Genomic DNA, 21357 nt, shown 5'->3' with positions numbered 1-21357 from the left:
AATAATTTAGTGTTATTACTATAACAAAACGACTTCCATTCCCCGAGCTGTGGTGTATCAATGTCATTTATTTCCACGAACTGCTTTCCTCAGTGTTTATATCTCCAAAATGAAAAATAAGAATGGAATGGATTGGGAAACTGCTCTCATTCTGATGATAAGTCGTCTTCACGGATGCGCACGAGAACTGAGAAAAAGTGCAGTCCGCGTTATTATAAAATGATACGCCAGTAAAAAAAAAAAAAAAAAACATTTTTGAAGTATGTCATATATTTTTATTGTTTTGGTGAAATGTATGCTGATTACAGAATAAAAGCTAATAGGAAATCTTTTCAAAACATTTATAGCCTCCGGAGTACAAGAAACAAACAAACCAACAACATGCAGATGGATATAGAGAAATCGACAAAAGGCTTGTAATTATAAAAATATATTACAATACCCTGAATTATGAGTTCAGTGAGAAAAATAATGTAAAATTTCTTAAAATGACTCATCCACTCATGTAATTTTTGAAACAAGTATTCGTGGCACCAATGTTAAGATTTCACTGACCAAAAAAAAAAAAAAAATTAAAGAAAAAAAGGATTTCACTGGCCGATAAAGGACCAACATAATAATTTCACTTAAAAATAAATAAATACAAATAAAAATTTAAAAATAATAATTTCACTTAAAATATGATTACTCACATGTGGTGGACATTAGGTTTTGTGCAATTATTTAAATGTATGACCAAAAAAAATTGATGTCTAGTTCACAATATGCAAGCTGATATATTATCATCTTATTTTGTGTTTGTGATTGGGAATGGGTTTGTTGTGGTTGTTTTTGTCTTAATTTTTTTTTCAACCTGAATAGAGTTGAGCCACAGGGTTGCATGAGTTCTGGGTGCACAACACCCTGATTCAGCTTCTCTACAGGTCGTGCCGGGCCACCCCGAATGCACCTGCCATCTGTCACCACACAGCCATTACGATGGTGTATTGTTTTTTCATGTTTGCATAAAGAAAAACAAATGTTAAGTTTCGCCAAAAATGAGAAAGCTTGATGATACGTGGCACGTGACCCGATCTCAAGTCAGATGTCCATGTTTGTCAGGGGCCCCTCGCTGGCAGTAGTGAGAGGAGGAGGCTGGCCGGGCTCAGAAGGGAGGTCGGGAGGCGTGCGATGCTCTCTTCCAACCTGGTGCCTCAATGGCGTATCAGCTTTCTGTTACCGTTGCACACAAATTCCACACACTTGGTGGCACAGCAGTTGAGATCTACTCTGTCTGTGGGTTCTGGAGGGCAGCAGTGTGGAATCAACGTGAAGACGTCGCCAGGCTGCACGTCCTCTGGAGGCTCCTGGGGAGAACCCGCTCCCCGTCTCTGGGGGCTGCGGGCTTTCTTCAGATTAGAGTCACACCACTTCCAGTCCTCAAGGCCGGCGTCTTCCAACCTCTGTGCCACCTCCATGGGGCCTTCTTCTCTGTGTGTCTACTTCACGTTGCTCTCTGCCTCTTTCTTGTAAGGAAATTACAAGCAATCACACTTAAGGTCCAACTGAATAACGCAGGATAGACTACCATCTCCATAGCCTTAACTTAATCACACCCGCAAAGACTTTGTCAGACGATGTAAAGTGTACAGGTTCTGGAGATCAGGGTGTGGGCGCGTTTAGGGGTCCATGTTTCAACCTACAGCACCAACCCTGGCATGAGACAATCCTGGCACAGAAAATGTGCTCCAAAACAGCTATAAAATGAATGGGAAAATAATTCTTTTTTTTTTTTTTTTTTTTGGAGCAGGACTCTTTTAGCCCTCACACATCCTGCCTCTCTCAAAATAATTAATTAATTGATTAATTCATTTAAAAATAGGGCACCTGGGTGACTCAGTAGGTTGAACATCTGACTCTTGATTTCAGTTCAGTTCATGATCTCAGGGTTGTGAGATCAGCCCCACACTGGGGCTCCAAACTGAGTGTGGGGCCTGCTTAGGATTCTCTCTCTCTCTCTCTTCCTCTCCCCCACTCCCCTACTTGCACTCTCCCTCACTCGTTCTAAAAATAATAATAATTTTTTTTTAAAAAATAACTTTTTTAGCTCATCTGTACTGAATTATCTCTCCAACTGTGAGTGGATATTTCCCAAACCAACCCTTCTTTATCCCATGCTCCTAGCCTACAGCTCAGTTATGTCTTTGAGCTACTATTTCCCCGTTCCCTGGAGAGAAAAGCCCTCAGGCTCCAGCTTGCTATCCCTCATTCTTTTATTCATTCACTCAACAAATACTATGGGGTTACGGCTTTGCAGGAAATGAAGGAAGAGCATGTTATGGTTAAGAAAACAAGAATTGAAATATTAAGACCTGTTCTGAAGTCACCCAGCAAGCACTTACCAAATGTCCACTGTAGTTAAGATCACTAAATCGTTGAGCACAATCCTCAAGTCTCTTCCCTTGAGGTGGGAGATGAAACAGCAAAGTGAAGGAGCTAAATGTTGTACTAATATTCAATAGCGTACTATAGAGCATCTTCAGAGGGTTGTAACCTGGGGTTGTGGGGAGGTTAGCAGTTTGGACCCCCTGTCTCTCAGCATCTTGTTCTTCCTTTCCTTTCAGGTAGGCAGGTGGACGGAGATGATGGGAAATTTGAGTGGAGGCCACATAGCAGAGTTTATTTTGGTGGGCTTCCCAACCTCTCCACCCCTCCAGTTACTTCTCTTTGTCCTCTTCTTTGCAATTTACCTGTTGACACTGTTGGAGAATGCGCTCATCGTTTCCACAATCTGGCTCACTCCAAGCCTTCACCGCCCGATGTACTTTTTCCTTGGCCATCTGTCCTTCCTGGAGCTGTGGTACATCAATGTCACAGTTCCTCGTCTTTTGGGAGCATTTCTTACCCAGGACCGTAGAGTCTCCTATGTAGGCTGCATGACCCAGCTCTACTTCTTCATTGCCCTAGCCTGCACCGAATGTGTCCTGCTGGCAGTCATGGCCTATGACCGCTACCTGGCCATCTGTGAGCCCCTCCGTTATCCTAGTCTCATGCCGTCCAGCCTGGCCATTCGCCTTGCTGCTTCCTCTTGGGGTGGTGGCTTCTTCAGCTCCATGATGAAGCTTCTTTTCATTTCCCGACTGTCCTACTGTGGGCCCAACATCATCAACCATTTTTTCTGTGATATCTCCCCGCTACTCAACCTTACCTGCTCTGACAAGGAGCAAGCAGAACTAGTAGACTTCCTGTTGGCCCTGGTGATGATCCTGCTTCCTCTACTGGCTGTGGCTTCATCATATGCTGCCATCATTGCCACCATCCTGAGGATCCCTACTGCCCAGGGACGTCACAAAGCCTTTTCCACCTGTACCTCTCACCTGGCAGTGGTTGTCATCTACTACTCCTCCACCCTCTTCACCTACGCAAGGCCCCGGGCCATGTACACCTTCAACCACAACAAGATCATTTCTGTGCTCTATACGGTCATTGTACCATTCCTCAATCCAGCCATCTACTGCCTGAGGAACAAGGAGGTGAAGGATGCTCTCAGGAAGTTGGTTCTGGGCAGATGCCACTATCCTAGCGATGTCCCAGACTGATGTACAGCAGAACCTAGCAGGGTTCAGGGTCTTAAGGAAGGAACAGGGTCCTAATAGTGCCACCTCAAGGAATCATAAAATAGGCTCAGAGAGAACACTGATCAATTAGTATGCAGTTTTGTTAGATAGTATCTGGGAATCTCCTGATACAAAAGTTTACGAATCATTAGTCTTGTACAGGGTTTCCAAACTATGGTTGAATTAGCTGCATAAGACTCTCCCGGGGGTTTAGTAAGACACAAATTCAACCCCCCACCCTGCTGCCCTCAAATTGTAGAGAGTCTGGTAGAGCACCTCTAGGTTGCAACTCCACCATGTACAATTCCAACGTCTTAGCAACTCTTGTTTCATAGCCCGTTTGAAATTCCCTACTCTAGACCAACTTCTTATTTCATAAATGAGAAAATATAAGAAAGGGGATTTACTGGTCGATATGTCAAAGTGATATAGGCTTTATTGCAGCAGTTTTCAAGGTCCAAATTCTCAAATCCCATTTCCATGAGAAATCACAGAAGCACATTATACCCCAAGAACTGAAACTCATGTCACCTAATCGATAGTCTGTACAAGTCTCACACCCACTGCAAGTCAAGGAGGAAGAAGATGTAGTGTTGATATTCAACGGTGTGTCTACCAATGAACATGGATAAATATCCATCTGCATCTTCCTTCTTTGACTCCCAGTGGGACACCAAGCTGGTTGACCTAATAATGAGTGTTAATTCAGTAGTAGGTAAAATGCAGTAGAAAGCTTTTATGTAGGTTGGTCTCAGAATCTTCTCCAGCAATATGGGCAGCTTTTGCCTTAATTAGTTGGGACCTGGATTATAGCATTTGCTAAATATTTTAAGTTTTTCTCCTGGGGCAAAATAACAGAAAATGTCTTAATAAGAGACAGAATGAAGGAGTGAGGGGCGGGATGCAGATATCCATCTGTAGAGTGAGTGACATGCCTCAAACTCAAAGCCTGAATTATAGGCATTCTTCCAAGTTCCTTTGATTTTTGGAAACTTGCTTGAATTGCTTACAGAGATTTTCACATCCTGACTCAGAGTTACATTCTGTACATTTGAACCATAGCCAATGTTTCTTTAGTTGTGGGATATGTAGAAGAGTAAAAAAAATAGCAATATTGAACAAATATTCATAAATACAAATTGCCCTAATTGATGCATCTGCTCATTCTGCACTAGGCTTGGGGGGAGAAAAAGATGATTGTTTATTAAAGAATCTACTTGCTCAACAATCATTTTAGGTTTTCCAGAATCTAAAATGAAATAACAACAACAGAAACAAAGAAATCTGACACTTTTAAAAGTGTAAGTTGCTTTATTTCCGTGAAATTTCTAAATAGCCTTTTAAAGAATCATCTCTGGGATTGGCTCCGTGTACCTTCCCCTCATTATGTTCTCTTTTCCTTTCATAGAGTTATGGAAGGCACGGCGTTTTATGGAAGAATTCTGCTCCTAAAACCAAGAAATGTCACTTTGATCCTAGTTTTACTTCTGATAAGTCCCTGTTACAATCAAAATATTATCACCTACCTCATACGCTTGCTGCAAATATCAAATAATGTATGTGGGAGTGAAGTGTTAAAAATCTCTTCTCTCTGTAGGTAAATTTCACCTTGAATTAGCTTTCTTTTCTTCCCCCAGCTTTATCGAAACACAGCTGACAAATAAAATTGAAAGCGTATAATGCGACGACTTGACATTCATACACACTGCGAAAAAATTCCCCTTCCATTACCTTTCTAGCTCAGGGCCCTTGGAAGCCTGGTAAATGCTACTAAGCAGCATTGTCTAGGGTATAAATGAGCCCCGATGAGTAAAAGTCCTCTGGACTGGGAAAATAATGACAGTATTAAAAGCTTCTGGGGTCAGTCACAGCTTCAGGCTACTTTTGAGACTTGGGGTGCCTTTCGTTGGGATCCCTGGACACCGGGGACATTGCAGAACTGTTAGGAGAGACGACGGCTCTTTGGGCCTTGAGGGCTCCAAGTCAAGGTGGACCAGGTGTCCCTGTGTGAGAACCTCATGGCCTCACCCCTGCCCTGTGACTTTGAATTCCAGAGACTACTTCCTGAGTCGGCTTCCAGCACTCCTTCCCCGGAAGAGAAATCCCGGGTGTCGCCCTGCCTGCCTGCTGTGTCACTGTCCTGTTTTATTCTAAGGGAAGCTGATGCCGAGACAGCGTGCGTGCAAGTGGGCAGAGGGGCCGGGGAGAGGGAGAGGGAATCACACACAGATGGCCTTGCTGAACCCAGAGCCCGAGGCGGGGCTTGATCCCAAGGCCCCGAGATCATGACCTGAGATGAAATCAAGAGTTGGACACTTAACTGACAGAGCCACCCAGGAGCCCCTCAAGTATTTTTTTAATTAAATGATAAAAATTAATTCTCATTTGTTGGAGTCACTGTAATGTGTGCTTTCTTTTATTTTCACCCTAATATACCAGATATAACATATTCATCTAATTTTTGCCTTTGTTCTTTTAGAATTTTTCAATTGATTTTTTGTTTTAGGGTTTTTTAAAAAAATTCAAATGAAATGTATTTTTCTAAGTTGGCAGATTAAGCTCATGATGTCTCCCCCCACACCTCCTCTCTCATCATTCCATGAAACATGAGATTTACTGTCTCTTCAAAGTTGTAATTCACAGGTTAGCCTGAGAGAGGTTGGCCATTTCCCCAACGCTACACCCACAGGCCCAGGCGCTACTACAAGTCAGTTTTATATTCTTTTATTTTACCACACTTTATTTTATTTCATTTTGTTTTCTTTCTTTCTTTTTTTTATAATAAATTTATTTTTTATTGGTGTTCACTTTGCCTGCAAATGACGTATCAGAGAAAGGGCTAGTTTCCAAGATCTATTTCTTTCTCTTTAGGTTATGAACGTGTTCACTGGAGCCGACTTTCCACGGGAGAGGGATAACAGAAAGGGAACAAGGGAGGGCGTTGTGTTCATTATGAATCTTTAAATAAATGTAATTTATTTTACAACAGGGGCACTATTCATCACAATTAACTAAAAATGCTCATACACTTAAGAAGAAACCATAAGCTGTGTGATTTTTCATTCTTAAAACAATGCATAGAAAACACAAAATGTGATTATTTGCCTCAAAATTTTTATAATGAGAGGAAATAGAAAACATACGATTTTCAGAAAAGATGATAAAATGCAAGGAAAAATATGGATTTTTCCAGTAAACTTCAACTTTTACATTTAAAAATCCCTCTATTTCTCCTTTCCAAAGCTAAATGCCTTATTGATCCTGAATATGCTTCCAGAGTCAGACATATCACAATATATAACCTCTGTGCTTTTTCTTGCTCAACTGAAAGCTTAGTCTCTATATTTTTAAATATGATAATTAACTTTTTTCTTCTGTGACAAGAAACAATAAAGAGCTACTTAGAATTCCTTTTTTGCCTTAAGCACTCAGAGTTCTAACTGCAGCTTTTTTCTTTGTACCAAGGAATGACTGTAAACAGTCATAACAAGAAAAGATGCTATTTTGTTTTATTAACTTTTGGGTTAATGTTAGCACTGCCTTTTAAAGATGAGGAACGTGGTGCTTGGAGAGGCTTGGGAATTCGCCTCACAGAGCTAACAGAGAGCAATGAAAACTCATGTTTTTCTTTTTTTATTGACTACATTTGATTTGACATGACATTGTGTGGATTTAAGTGTGTACAACGTGTTAAAATTTGATAATGTTTACATATTGTAATATGATTGTCTTCGTAGCTATATTCATCACATTACATAATTATAGTCCCACATTGTTGTCTATACTCCTTATACTGTACATTGAAAACTATGGCTTGTTTGCTCTCCGTTCAAGCGTGTACCCTAAACACTGTGAGTCTTACCACCTCCTCCCCCCGCTCCCCGGTAATCGCATCCTGACATCTGTTTTGTATGAGTTTGACTTTTTCTTTCAAGGTTCCACACGTTAGCGATACCGTTTAGTACTTGTCTTTATCTGACTTAACTCACTGAGCATAATGTTCTCAAGGTTCATCCATGTTGTCTCAAAAGGCAGGATTCTCTCCTTTCTCATGGCCAAATTCTCATGGCACGTCTTTTTTCATCTATTCATCCACTGATGAGCATTTAGGTTGATTTCTTGGCTATGCGTCTTGGCTACTGTGAATAATGCTGTAATAATGAACGTGGGGATGTGTATGTCTCTTTGAAATGCATACGTGTCCCTTTAGCTATTGAGTTCCTGATGCATGAGAGTCACGTAGGTGTGTAGAGCTGATAGTTGTGTGCATAACACCTAAGGTGTTTGGAGTTTGTATGTGTGTGTGTGTGTGTATACTTGGGCCCCCAAATAAGAGTCCATGGATGCCATTCTGACTTTCTGCTGAATGACTTTGGTTATAGCGCTATCTGCTAGTATAAGAATGTGTAAGTATAAAGGATCCTGTTACTTGTGAGTCCATTCTCCGGAAAGAGAATACACGTGCACACACATGCACACACAGGCTTCCCCTTACCTTCCTCTGCCCCAGAGTCTGGCAGGGAGGAAGGCCATGTGCGTCAAGCCTAAGATCTCTCTTGAGCCATTTAGCTTGCCAACTCTTCCCTTAGTATTCCACCCAGGTCCCCTCTGGGAAGTGAGGCGAAAGGCCAAATACTTTCCTGAGGGCTGTGTCTGCAGAGAGGTCCCCTGTGGGTGGGAGGGGGTTGGTGTGTGCTCCTCCAGTAGCTTGGAGGCAGGCAGAGCACAAATAGCTCATTCTGTGCCTTCTTCAAGCTGAGCAGAGACACAACCAGCACCTCTTGAGCTTGGGGATATTGTCTTCTTCCTCTTGGTCCTACATGGTCTCTCCTCTTTTCTCAGTCCAAAGTGGCCATGCCTGACGAGGCTGGGAGAAGAGCCCTAAGTTACATCCCTGGGAAAATGGTGGGTTGAAAAAAGACTCTCAGGTATTTCCAGGGGATGACGGACAATCATTTTTATGTCAATCACTGATTCTCAGGAGCTTTCGTTTTATTGATATTTAAAACTAGTTGTCTTCTTTGAGCTTATCGCGGGACGTAGCTACAGGGTATAGCTGGGGAATGAACTTAGTACACATCTGCATTCATTCCACTTCAACAATATCTGTCTATCGCCTGTGTATATTAAGCCACAGGAAGAGGTATTGTGTAATAGAGGTTGTCGTGTCATTTTAAGACTCTACTGTAATAACCCATGCTAGATAAAATAAGCCTGAGTCTGAACAGTTGTCCAGGGATGTGTGCTCCTGAAGATACCTCCCTTTAATGCATCAGCCCACCTGTATGCCTTGCAAAGTGCAGAGTTCACGTGTACTGTGACCTAGGGAACAGACAGAGAGAAAATAGAATGATAATGAGAGAACATGAAAGAGTATGTGTGTTGTGGAGGGGTGGGGAGTGGAAGACAGGTACGTGAGTATGTGTGTGTGTTTCTCCATTAAATGAGGACAGGGTCTGGCAAAGGTGATGGTGCCTGCAGGTTTGGTGACTTACAACTCCTTAGAAGATTTCACTTCTCTTCGTGCGTGGTTCCATAAGAGGAAGTTGGTGACAGTCATCTCCGGGTTAACTGGGCACCATGATGTTTGTCCTGGCTAATGCCCTATGGTGCGGATCACGTGCGGATCAATGCTCCTTCGGATACTGTACAGTGATATGCAAACGTGAGGCCTCAACTGGCTGTGAAAATGCTGCCATAGAGTCAGCACATTATCCTCAGGGATGCACCTGCTGCCTAACTTCTGCTGGAGCAAAGGCTGTAACTCTCTGAGCCTTGCTCTCTTCCTCCTCTATCTGTCAGACAGACCCAATGAAGGACCTTGGAAGCCACAAGATGGGAGACTAAGATGACCTAGTTCTGGAGATTTGAGACCTAGACCCCTCACTACATTTACATTGCGTGGGACTATTGGCAAAGCATACTACATATTCACCTCTATATGTCTACGTATATATACATACACATATATACGCGTTATGTATATGGAGGGTTTCGAGGCTCAAATATGATCATACTGCACCTCAAATTATTTCCCTCTTTTGTTTGACTTTTCCTCTTTTTTAAAGATTTTATTTATTTACTCATGAGAGACAGAGAGAGAGAGAGACAGAGAGAGAGAAACTGAGGGAGAAGCAGGCTCCATGCAGGGAGCCCGACGCGCGACTCGATCCCGGGTCTCCAGGATCACACTCCCGGCAGAAGGCAGCGCTAAACTGCTGAGCCACCGGGGCTGCCCTGACTTTTCCTCTTTTATTGGACTTAATTTGACCTTTTCTCTTTTATTTGACTGTTGGAAAACAAAGCTAATTCCATGCTTAAATGATAAAACTTGCTCGGTCCAATGGTTTTGATATGATTCGATATACTTCCTTCTTTTCCCTTTTCCCCCTATCCTCATCTTGTGCTCATGTACCTGGCAGTACTGCCTCTGGACACTTACATTCCTGTGGGGAGTACAAGAAGGAGATCACAGCAGCTGTAAGAACATCCCCCGCTCACTGTATGTGCTAATTCTTAGTCTTAAATTCCATGCGCTGCCTTCATTTCCAGCTTCAGGTCTGAGGCATCTCCTCTGAGAATGACAGTGCCTGTTGCTAAAGTCCTGACAATAAATACATTGCATTGTCCCATTTGCGGGGGACACTGGGATGGGTTCCAGGGAGACAGGACTTCTGGGTATAATGCCCTCCCTACCCTTAGCTGGAATATAAAAATGCAAGTGGGAAGGAGCCCAGGGGCATGGTTCTGGAGACCGGTGTCCTATTATGGTGAATCAAAGACGTGCCTCCCAAACAGAAATGTCGCCCCCCTGTCCCCCACCCCCAGTAGCTGGAAACAGGTTGATTCCAAGTGTCTATTTTCCAGGACAGAGGTGTGCTGAGGAAAAGCCTGGCTGGAGGGTGGGCCTCAACTATTCATTAATAAGCTTCAGGCTGGTTGGACTCTCGGACTCAGAGAAGACAAGAAAATAGCTGAGAGAAGCCGGGGTTCACAGACCTTGCCTTGTTTGTGAGCTCCACCATCCCCACTCTGCCTCGTGAATGCTAGGCCATGGCAAGCAGGGGCCATTCTGGGGTGTGTGTGTGTGGGGGGGGTGTGAATTAAAGGCTGAGTTCCAACAGAAAACAAATTAGTTGAATTTGCACTATTAGACATTGTGTGGTTTTGGTTTATCCATGTCTGTTTTCCTCTCGAACATGGATAACTACTAGGTGACCGTTATGCCTTTCTGTAGGGTCCTAGCGCGAGGTGTCCGTAGCAAGAGGCCAGAGCATGGCATGGGAAGCCATTGTCCAGGTCAGGAAAAACAGACCGCTTTCCCCGGTGTGCCCCACGTGTCCTGCACACAGCAGGGTTGTTGGGAAACAGAGAACAAGAGAGGCCAGTTCTGGAGAAGTGTGGGAGGGGGGAATCAGGCCAGAGGACCCAGGGAGAGTCTGGGGAGGGTGAAACATGCAGCATGGGAGGTGCAGGGTGATGCTCAGCTGGCCTGGAAGGAGACTGTACCCTGGGGCGGGGGGCGAGGGGAATGCAGGACTGAATGCACTGAACGCGTAAGGCACTGGAGTTCTCCGTTTTTTTCTGATACTATTTTCAAGCAACTTGTGTGTCCTTTAATCTAATACCCCTGGGAAGGACCTACAGTCCCCTCCCTTCTCATTAACCATGGCTGTGATTTCCACCACGTAGACCTGCGCTGGTTTTTTTGTTTTTCTGGGGGTTTTTTTTGTTTTGTTTTGTTTTTTGGGGGGAGCAGACTGTTGGGAGAATTAGCTGGGTACCCTGGAAAGGCCACAGCAAATGTCTACAGGATTTTATTTATTTATTTATTTATTTATTTATTTATTTATTTATTTTAATAATAAATTCATTTTTTATTGGTGTTCAATTTGCTGACATACAGAATAATACCCGGTGCTCATCCCTTCAAGTGCCCTCCTCAGTGCCCGTCACCCATTCACCCCCACCCCCCCTCCTCCCCTTCCACCACCCCTAGTTCGTTTTCCAGAGTTAGGAGTCTTTATGTTCTGTCTCCCTTTCTGATATTTCCTACCCATTTCTTCTCCCTTCCCTTATATTCCCTTTCACTATTATTTAAACCCGAAAGCTCATTTGATGTTTACAGATGTAATGAAATTATATTATACCCACCTTGAAAATAGAAGAACTAGTATTCTGAAAATGAAGTCGTATGCTCATTTTGTTGGAATGAGACCAAGGTGTGATTTGATGTGTTTTTTTTTCCAAACTCCTAATCAAGACTCCATACAATGGATTGGATCAAAGAAAACATTACCTTTTAAGTTATCTGTTTGGTTTTGCTTTCCAAGAACCTGGTGAATATTCATATCAAATGTGCTATGAACCCTGTGTGTTTGCTCAAATATTGTCTCATTCAAGCTTTCTGATCTTGTTACAAAGGAAAAAAAAAAAAAAGAAACAAAGCAAAATAGCAGAATTCTTTCCTTAAAGGTAAGTGGGCTTATAAGACTTCTCGAGAATCATACAGATTATCCCTGGGGGATGGACACCTGAATCGCCTGCCTCCTTTCCATATGTAGTAGATTGGGTTTCTTGCTTATAGCGAAAGGGTGGTTTGATGGCCATCCTCCTATGCCCGACAGAGATGTTCTAGAAAGGCACAGAACTAACTGGGAGTCACAAGTTTCCAATTTCACTTCTGTAGGACCTTGAATGTGTTCTCTCTCTCTTGGCTTAATTTGAAAAAAAAAAAAACAAAATTAAAATATAACCTCCCTAAAGTACATTTTTTGCTCAAAAGCTATGGTTCTGATCACCAACGAAGGAAGTAAGGTCAAAAGGCAGGAGAACTTCTATTGTGCTGAGTTTTCTGGGCACGTGCTCTATCGATGTCAGTAACCACGGGCTGGTGCTCAGGCCCTGGACAAAACTGATTTTGTCTGTGCCCACAGCCAGTGACGATCACCAAGGTTCTGGAAGTGGATAACGATACAGCGACCATCCGTTTCATTCTCCTGGGATTTCCAACACGGCCAGCCTTCCAGCTGTTCCTCTTTTTTGTGTTCCTGGCAGCTTACCTGCTGACCCTGCTGGAGAACGCTCTCATCATCCTGGCCATTCGCAGTGATGGACAGTTGCACAAACCCATGTACTTCTTCCTGAGCAATCTCTCCTTCCTGGAGATGTGGTATGTCACGGTCATCAGCCCCAAAATGCTGGTCGACTTCCTCAGCCATGACAAGACCATCTCTTTCAATGGCTGCATGACTCAACTGTACTTCTTTGTGACCTTTGTCTGCACGGAGTACATCCTCCTTGCTGTTATGGCCTTTGACCGCCATGTAGCCATTTGTAATCCTCTACGCTATCCAGTCATCATGACCAACCAGCTGTGTGGTACATTGGCTGCGGGATGCTGGCTCTGTGGGCTCGTGACTGCCATGATTAAGATGGTTTTCATAGCCCGACTCCACTACTGTGGCACCCCCCACATCAATCACTACTTTTGTGATATTTCTCCGCTCCTCAATGTCTCCTGTGAGGACTCCTCACAGGCTGAGCTAGTGGACTTCTTCTTGGCCCTCATGGTCATTGCCGTCCCCCTTTGTGTAGTGGTGGCATCTTACGCCACCATTCTCAGCGCCATCCTCAGGATCCATTCTTCACAGGGCCGCCAAAAGGCGTTTTCCACCTGTGCCTCTCACCTGACGGTTGTAATCCTCTTCTACTCTACAACCCTTTTCACCTATGCCCGCCCCAAGCTCATGTACGCCTATAACTCCAACAAAGCGGTGTCTGTGCTCTACACTGTCATCGTCCCCCTGCTCAACCCCATTATCTACTGTCTGAGGAACCGTGAAGTAAAGGCAGCCCTCAAGAAGACCATACTTTGCAAAGGAGGTGGGCCCGGGGAAGACGTGGCTTTGAGGAATTAAAAACTTTATAGAGTCCCTTCAGGCCTGGGTGCAGAGATGACTCTATGCCCCACAGTCCACACTCAGCCCTTTGCTTATCTATCGGCCTCCAGTACCGATCCCCTGTGTGTGCATGCATGCATGAACGCGGCTATAGAACCATATCCCCAAGAGGCAGCCTCTTCTAGCTCAGCAGATAAGTTCTAAACATTTTCCAAAAATTATTTGAAATGAGGACAGATTTTTTTTCTTCCACTAAAACACAAAGTCCATGAGAGCACAGATTTGTGTCTGTTTTACCAACGTGTCATCTGTGCATTCAGCTGTGTCTGTCACACAGTAGGTGCTTAATACACATTTGTTGAAAGGATGGTTGACTAAATACACGTTTTGAACACAGAAGATGAAGATGGCAATTGTGAACCCATTTTGACATTTTGGCCCTTCCAGTTCTTCTCTCTCTCCCTTCTGTTTCTGTTCTACCTCTTTTTCCTTCTTCTCTGCTAACTCGGTTTCATCTTTCCTCTTACAGACTTGGAGATTTGCTCGCTCTCTCCCTGCCCCCCTGCTTCCCTCCTCACTTCCTCCCATCTGTCTATTTTTCCAGAGACACTGGCATGTGTTCATCCAAATAAACTCATCACCTTATCTTAAGTGACTTGTTTGTGGATTCAAAAGTTCAAAGCCAATGAGTGGCCCAAGCATATCACGTGTTTTCAAAATGTTAAGCATGAAAAAAGAAGCTTTTCTATATTTCCCTACCATAGATTTTATTAACAATTACTTTTCACTTCTTATATTGCAGTTAGGCTTTTTAAAATTAGCTTTGTAAAGTATAATTCCATTCAACAACTTTCACCTTTTTAAAGTATACTGAATTTTGGAAAAGTGAAGTGTACAGTTGTCAAACAACAACCAACACTACGTAGAACATTTCCATCAACCTCAAAAGTTTCTTTGTGCCTTTTTTCATTAAATCTCTTACTCATACCCCTAGACCTAGCCACTGGCGAGAGATAGGCTTTTTTTCACTGTAGCTTTGCCTTTTCTAGAAATTCATATAAACGGAATCACACAATCTGTAGTCTTGTGTCGGGCTCATTTATCATAATGCCTTTAAGTTTCTTAAAATTTTTTTTATTTTTTATTTTTTTATTTTTATTTTTTTTTATGATAGTCACACAGAGAGAGAGAGGGGCAGAGACACAGGCAGAGGGAGAAGCAGGCTCCATGCACCGGGAGCCCGACGTGGGATTCGATCCCAGGGATCCCAAAATTTTTTTTATTGAAGTATAATTAACATTCAGTGTTATGTCATTTTCAGGTGCACAACATAATTATTTAACGAATCTCTACATTTCTCAGTGCTCATCTTAATAAGTGGACTCTTAATCCCCTTTCTCTATGACCCTCAACCCCACAGATGTTATCTGTCTCTCTCTGTCTGGTTTATTCCGTGTAGCAGTGTACCCTCTAGCTCCACCCATGCTGTTGCCACCAACAAAACCCACCAACAAAAACCCCTCGGGTCACCCCCACCAACAAAACCCACCAAGAAAAACCCTCGGGGCAGCGCCAAGAGAGCCCCTGCCATCTGTGAGACTGCAGCCCCATAGGGGGCCTGAGGACAGGCATCTGGCCCCACTGCTGACCCACCCAGCTACAAGCCCACACATGCCTTGAAGATCCTTCCATGTTGTTGTGCATATGGGTTACCTGGCCCTGGTGAGTGCTAGTCTACCGTATGGACAGAGCACACTTTTTTCTCTATGCACCAGTTGATGGGCATTTAGGCTGTTTCTAGTCTATTATCAATAAAGCTACTATGCATGTTTAAAATCAGTTTTGTTGTGACTGTCGACTTTAATGTCTCTTCAGGAGATGAGGCTTGTTACGGTATTGTCACCACACAGAAGGACAAGTTTCTGCTTCAGTTCACGAAGATTGCCAAATATCCCAAAGTACCCCAACTCTTCTATATTCCTACATAACGTGTGAGAATTCTAGATGTTCACAGCCTCTTCGATGGTTGGTAATGCCAAACTTTTCACGTGGTCATCTAGGAGGGTATATGATGGTCTCACGTGGGCTGTAACTTCTATTGCCTTAATGTTGAACACCTTTTCATTTAATTATTTGAAATTTTTTTTTTTTTTTTTTTTTTTTTTTTTTTTTTTTTTTTTTAATTATTTGAAATTTTGAAAACTTCCTTGTGGAAGTGTCTGATCAAATAGTTCCCCCAACTTTTAAACTAGGTGTTTTTTTTTGTCTTGTTATTATATATAACCTTTAAGATGCAATTATTTCTTTATTTTATTTTTATTTTTTTATTTTTATTTTTTATTATTTATTCATGACAGTCATAGAGAGAGGAGAGAGAGGCAGAGACACAGGCAGAGGGAGAAGCGGGCTCCATGCTGGGAGCCCAACTGGGATTCGATCCTGGGACTCCGGGATCGTGCCCTGGGCCAAAGGCAGGCGCTAAACTGCTGAGCCACTGCTGAGCCAGGGATCCCCTGATGCAATTATTTCTTATACTCAGATGCAACTATTTCTCAGATACATGTTTTGCTAATACATTCTCCCACTTGGTGGCTGGCCTTTCATTTTCTTAAAAGGGTGTTTTGAAGAGCCTTTTGGTTTTTTCATCGTTTTGGAGGCTCAAAGCCCCAGATCCAGATCCCTGCTAATCCAGTTCCTGATGAGGACTCATCCAGGCCTGCAGATGGGCTCCCTCTTGTGTGCTCACGTGGTGGAGAGAGAACATAACCACCTTCAGCCTTACTGATCTGCATGAAGGGCCATGTCCAGATACATGTCAGGGGCTTCCACATAGGAGTCTGAGGGACCACAAACAGTCCATAAGAAAGTGTGCAGAAAGTGTGTATTCATACCACTTTCTCCTTAAATATTTAGTTAAAATTAACTGCTGAACTAATCTGGACTGGGACATTCATTTGTAAAAAGTTTTAAACTATAAAACCTGTTATTAATAAGATTTAGGAATATTCAGGTTATTGGTTTATTCTTGAGTGAGCTTTGAAACTATGTTTTTCATGTAATATGACATTTATTTTGTCAGATTTATTAGCATAAAGTTATCCATGATATTTCTTTAAATGTCTACAGTAGGGAGGCCTGGGGGGCTCAGTGGTTGAGCCTCTGCCTTCAGCCCAGGGCATGACCCCGAGGTCCTGGGATCGAGTACCACATCGAGCTCCCTGCAGGGAGCCTGCTTCTCCCTCTGTCCGTGTCTCTGTCTCTCTGTGTCTCTCATGAATAAATAAATAAAAATATAAATAAATATCTACAGTGCATGTAAGGTAGCTTTTGCTTATTGCTTAATATTGATAATTTGTGTCTTCTCGCTTTTATCTTGATCAGTTTCCCTAGAGATTTATCAATTTTTAAATTTTTTTCAATAAAATTTCTTTGATTTTATTGGTTTTGTTGATTTTCTATTTACTATTTTATCATGTGAAGAACATACATAATATCCTTTCTTTTGCTTGACTTACTAGAATTAGTTCTTTTTTCTTGTTTCTTAATACAGAAGTTTAGCCTATATATTTGGATCTCTTTTTTTGTATTATAAGCATTTAATGCTATACATTTCCCCCTAAACCCTGTTCTAATTGCCCCCAAATAATTTCGATATTTCATGTTTTCATTTTATTCAGTTTAAAATAATTTTAATTTCTTTTGTGATTTTCCCCCCTTTGGCCTATCAGCTATTTAGGAGTAATTTAAGTGTAAATAATCTGATTGATATGTTCTAGATATCTTTGTGTTTTTTAGTTTTAACTTAATTGTAACCAGAGAACATATCTTTACATATTAATTAAATCTTACAAAATATTCCGAGACTTGTTCATGGCTATGTATGTGGTCTATCTTGGTAACTATTCCTTGCACATTTTAAAAGAATGTGCATTCTTTTTTGGGATGGAACATGCCAAAAATATCAATTAGATCATATTGGTTAAGAGTATTGCTAAAATCTTCTACATTTTTATTTTATCGTTATATATTATATTACATTGATCATATTATATCCTTATATATTTTATAGCTACATATTTGGTATATCCTAGTCATTTTATATCCCTACTTTAGGTATCCTTATTCTTTCAGTTACTGAGACTAAAGTGTTGAACTCCTCAATGATAACTATGTGTTCATCTGTTTCTCATTATTTTTTATCAGTGTTTTACTTAATGAATTTTCAATTTTTGTGATTGTATGCATATACATTTGGGATTCACATGTTTTTTTGCTGGATTGAATTCTTTACTATTCTGAAATTACATCCTTTGTCTCAAGGAATGTCCCTTGTTCTAAGGTTAACTTTATTAGCTGATATTTGTACAGTCACTTCTGCTTATATTTCATTTGGGTGTCATGGTATGGTTTTTTTTTCTTTTTATCTTCAACTTACTTGTTGCTCATAATCAAAGTAGTCACCTTAGAGATTGTATATAAGTAGATCTTCTCTTATCCAATTGGATAATCTCTGGTCTTACATTTTTATCCCATTTTTACTGTCTTTTTAAAGTAACTGAATATATTCCAGCAATTCCATTTTACCTCATTTTTGGCTTACCAGTGTTTGTTTTAAGGCAACTTTCTATGATAATGGAAATGTTATACATCTGTCTGGTCTCTTCTCTGGGGGACCTTATGCTGCCTGTTGTCCAATGTCTGAAAACTACTGTTTTATTTTTGGTTTTAAAGATTTTATTTATTTGTTCATGAGAGACACACACAGAGAGAGAGAGAGAAGCAGAGACACAGGCAGAGGGAGAAGCAGGCTCCCCGTGGGAACCCTGATGCAGGACTTTATCCCAGGACCCTCACCTGAGCCAAAGGCAGATGCTCAACCACTGAACCACCCAGGTGCCCTGAAAACTGCTGTTTTGTATATTTTTCCTAATATTTAATTTTTTAAGGTGTGGGTTCAACTCCAATTTCTTTTTTTTTTTATAAATTTATCTTTTATTGGTGTTTAATTTGTCAACATATAGAATAACACCCAGTACTCATCCAATTTCTACTAACCCATCTTGGTAGGAACAAGAGTTGTTACTTACTTTATTGATATTCATTAAGTTACTCAAGGTTTTGTGTGTGTGTGTGTGTGTATATATATATATATATACGTACACACACACACATATATATAATGTACATGTATATATACATGTATATGTAATGTTGGTATATATATAAACACATATATTTTAATATAAAAATGTGTAGGAAGAGGAGCCAAAAGAAAAAAAAAGAGAGTGCCACTTACAATGTATATAAATATCATAATCAAAATCTTTTATTTAATGAGATAGAACCACCATCCTTGTCTGTGTGAGGTGTTTGAGGGAGAAAGTGCAGATTTAATATTTTGAAAAGAGGAGTGCTATTTCTTTTACCTTTGCATCTTCCCCCACATGGCAGGCGCTTAGTAAATATTTGAAGGAAGGATAAATCATGGATAGAGTTTGAAAGCTGGTGTATTAATTTATTGCATTGATATCAGCATGTTGATTCCTCCCCTCATTTTCCAATATCTATTCTGAGGCTGCCTTTCCTGCCTAAAACTCCACAAATCAAGGGGAAATGAAAAAGTCTTTCTCTGGGATCAGTTGTCTGGGTTCCTTGGTGCTGCTCCAACTTCTCTTTATATCAACATTTGGGAAAGTGTGTGTGCTTTGGCATCACTGTGCTGAAAGCATCCAATCTGAAAAACATAGACACACTCCTACTTTGTGTCCATTTACATAATGTCAGATCCTGAACCCTGTTTGTCCAGGATAGGGAGAAAGCCCTAATTACATAGAAAGGGATTCGGAGAGCACCAATACATAGGGAATAGACAAAATGCAAGGAATAAGAAAAGGACTGATATTTGACAACCCTGAAGGAGATGCCTTGTACTCGAACAGGAGTGGAAAAAATATTAGAATAATTGTGGGGCAGGTACCTTTGTAAAGTCGGTGGCCAGAGGAACAGGGCGTTTCAGTCTGCTACGGTTGTGTTCCCTGTCCCTTCAGCTCTGGAAGAAGGAACAGAATGCAGTGACAAGGGACATAACCAGTAGGCTCGATGTTATAAATTGTTGTGCCCAAGATTGCGAATCCGAGAAACCACCAAGGAGCCGACACCGATGCAAGTACGTGAGGGTTTATTTACAAGCTCAAGCTTGGGTCCGTATATGCCATACAGCGGAGCAGGGACTTGGACCCCGAGACTAAGAAGCACAGCAGTGTTATAGGAGCCAGTGGCCAATGAGATTGTAGCACACATAGAAAGTTGCACAGTCATGTCAGTCCACATGCAGGTGGCCAACTGAATCACAATTTACCCTATAGCAACCATTTGAACTAGCTTATCATTCTGGTTAGAATTGGCTCGCAGGTTTGGCGGGCAAAAGACGGGGTTTACTTTTTTTTTTTTTTTTTTTGGTGGTTAGAGGTTCCGCATTCCTATGTGGGTTGGTTTCCGATAAGACTGTGCTTAGTAGTTAGACTAGGGTGAGGGAGTATCTTAAGCAATAGGCAGGTCGTGTGGGGGGTTTTACATGAGAGGGCGGGTGTAGCACAGAATGGAGTTAGTCCTGCTCTGCTTGTCTAGGGGTAGGGGATTTTTGTTAGAGTTCCTGGGTCCCACAAAATGAACTATGAAAAGATCTGGATATTCTGGCCTAAAGTCAAATGCAGAGATTTAAGGAGAAAATACAAAGTATTAGGTTTCTTTAGAGGATAATACAACTAAACTAAACCAATGAAAAAAGGCTTTGTAAGGATAGGACTGTGGATGCACAACATGAAATCCTTTAGTCTAAAAGACATCGATTCTGAAAAAAAAAAAAAAAAAAAGACATCGAAGTCACAGGAGAACACACAATTGACAGAAATTACCAGGAAAAGTGAGGGGGAAAAAAAATCTAAGCTGTACTGACCTAAAATTGACTTCCAGCACAAGGCAGATGACTGCCCTGTCACCTGGAATGTTGCACCCATTTCCTGATGAGTCATTGGAAGAATACTATTAACAAAATGGGGAATATATTGAGAATAATCCAGAGAATGATAACCAAGATTTTGAGGGGTCTGTGGACTCCTAGTTATCATAAAGTTCAAACGAGTCATCAGGGGAGTTAAAGGTCCTGCAAAGGGAAGTGCTTTATCCTCTTCAAAGGTTTGAATTGCTGCTGCGTAAGTTAAATATTAGATATGAGACATGCATCTCCAGAGATAATAACTAGGGCCAAAAGGAGGAAGAGACACAAAGCTGGGACTCAATAGCACATTGGGATATTTAATAGTGTCTGGGCCCCTAGTGAGTAGTCAGTCAGAGGCTGGGATACTGGAGGTGGGGCTCTGTATTGATAGTGCATGAGAGTGATGGCCTTGGATCCTTTGCAACAATGGATGGCTCATCATTTTAGTAATAATTTTAAGTTAGATTTATTCCATTTTACCCACAGTTTTTGTGAAGGGCCCTACTAAGATCTTCCTAAATCTCCAAGAAGCTGTGATGGCTGAACCATCTAAACTGAATTACCTTTCCCAACGTGCTACCTATCCTTCCTGGAATGGAACAAAATCATTCTTAATTAAGTGTTCTGAAAAGTCAAAATACTTACTTGTGCAACTTTAAAAGTATTTGAGATTTGTACCTGATTAACAACCAGCCCAAATTCACGGCTGCTCTCCACAATGCTCTCCAAAATAATACCTTGGGGAAGCTTGCACTGGGAAGTTACGCTATGCTGTGCAAATGGAAGAAGACAGTGTCATCAGCTCTATAATTGCCACTATGTCCTCAAGAAAGGAGGTTTTCAGGGATGCAAAGTATTCTCA

General features: G+C 41.6%; 2 protein-coding genes across 2 annotated transcripts; both read left to right on the top strand.

The window, feature by feature from the left end:
* Positions 1-2624: 2624 nt before the first annotated feature.
* LOC121501352 (olfactory receptor 6P1) lies at positions 2625-3578 on the top strand. The gene has a single exon (XM_041773314.1). It carries the CDS (start codon positions 2625-2627, stop codon positions 3576-3578), a length of 954 nt encoding a protein of 317 aa, XP_041629248.1.
* A 5598-nt stretch (positions 3579-9176) lies between these two features.
* On the top strand, positions 9177-13516 carry LOC121471513 (olfactory receptor 6Y1). The gene is made up of 3 exons (XM_041722327.1): positions 9177-9205; positions 10019-10076; positions 12533-13516. The coding sequence occupies exons 1-3, from the start codon at positions 9177-9179 to the stop codon at positions 13514-13516; spliced, it is 1071 nt and encodes a 356-aa protein (XP_041578261.1).
* Positions 13517-21357: the final 7841 nt, after the last annotated feature.

Source organism: Vulpes lagopus, chromosome 11 (assembly GCF_018345385.1).
Source record: "Vulpes lagopus strain Blue_001 chromosome 11, ASM1834538v1, whole genome shotgun sequence".
NCBI lineage: Eukaryota > Metazoa > Chordata > Mammalia > Carnivora > Canidae > Vulpes > Vulpes lagopus.
The sequence above is the reverse complement of the archived record's forward strand: the minus strand, read 5'-3'. Positions and strand labels throughout refer to the sequence as shown.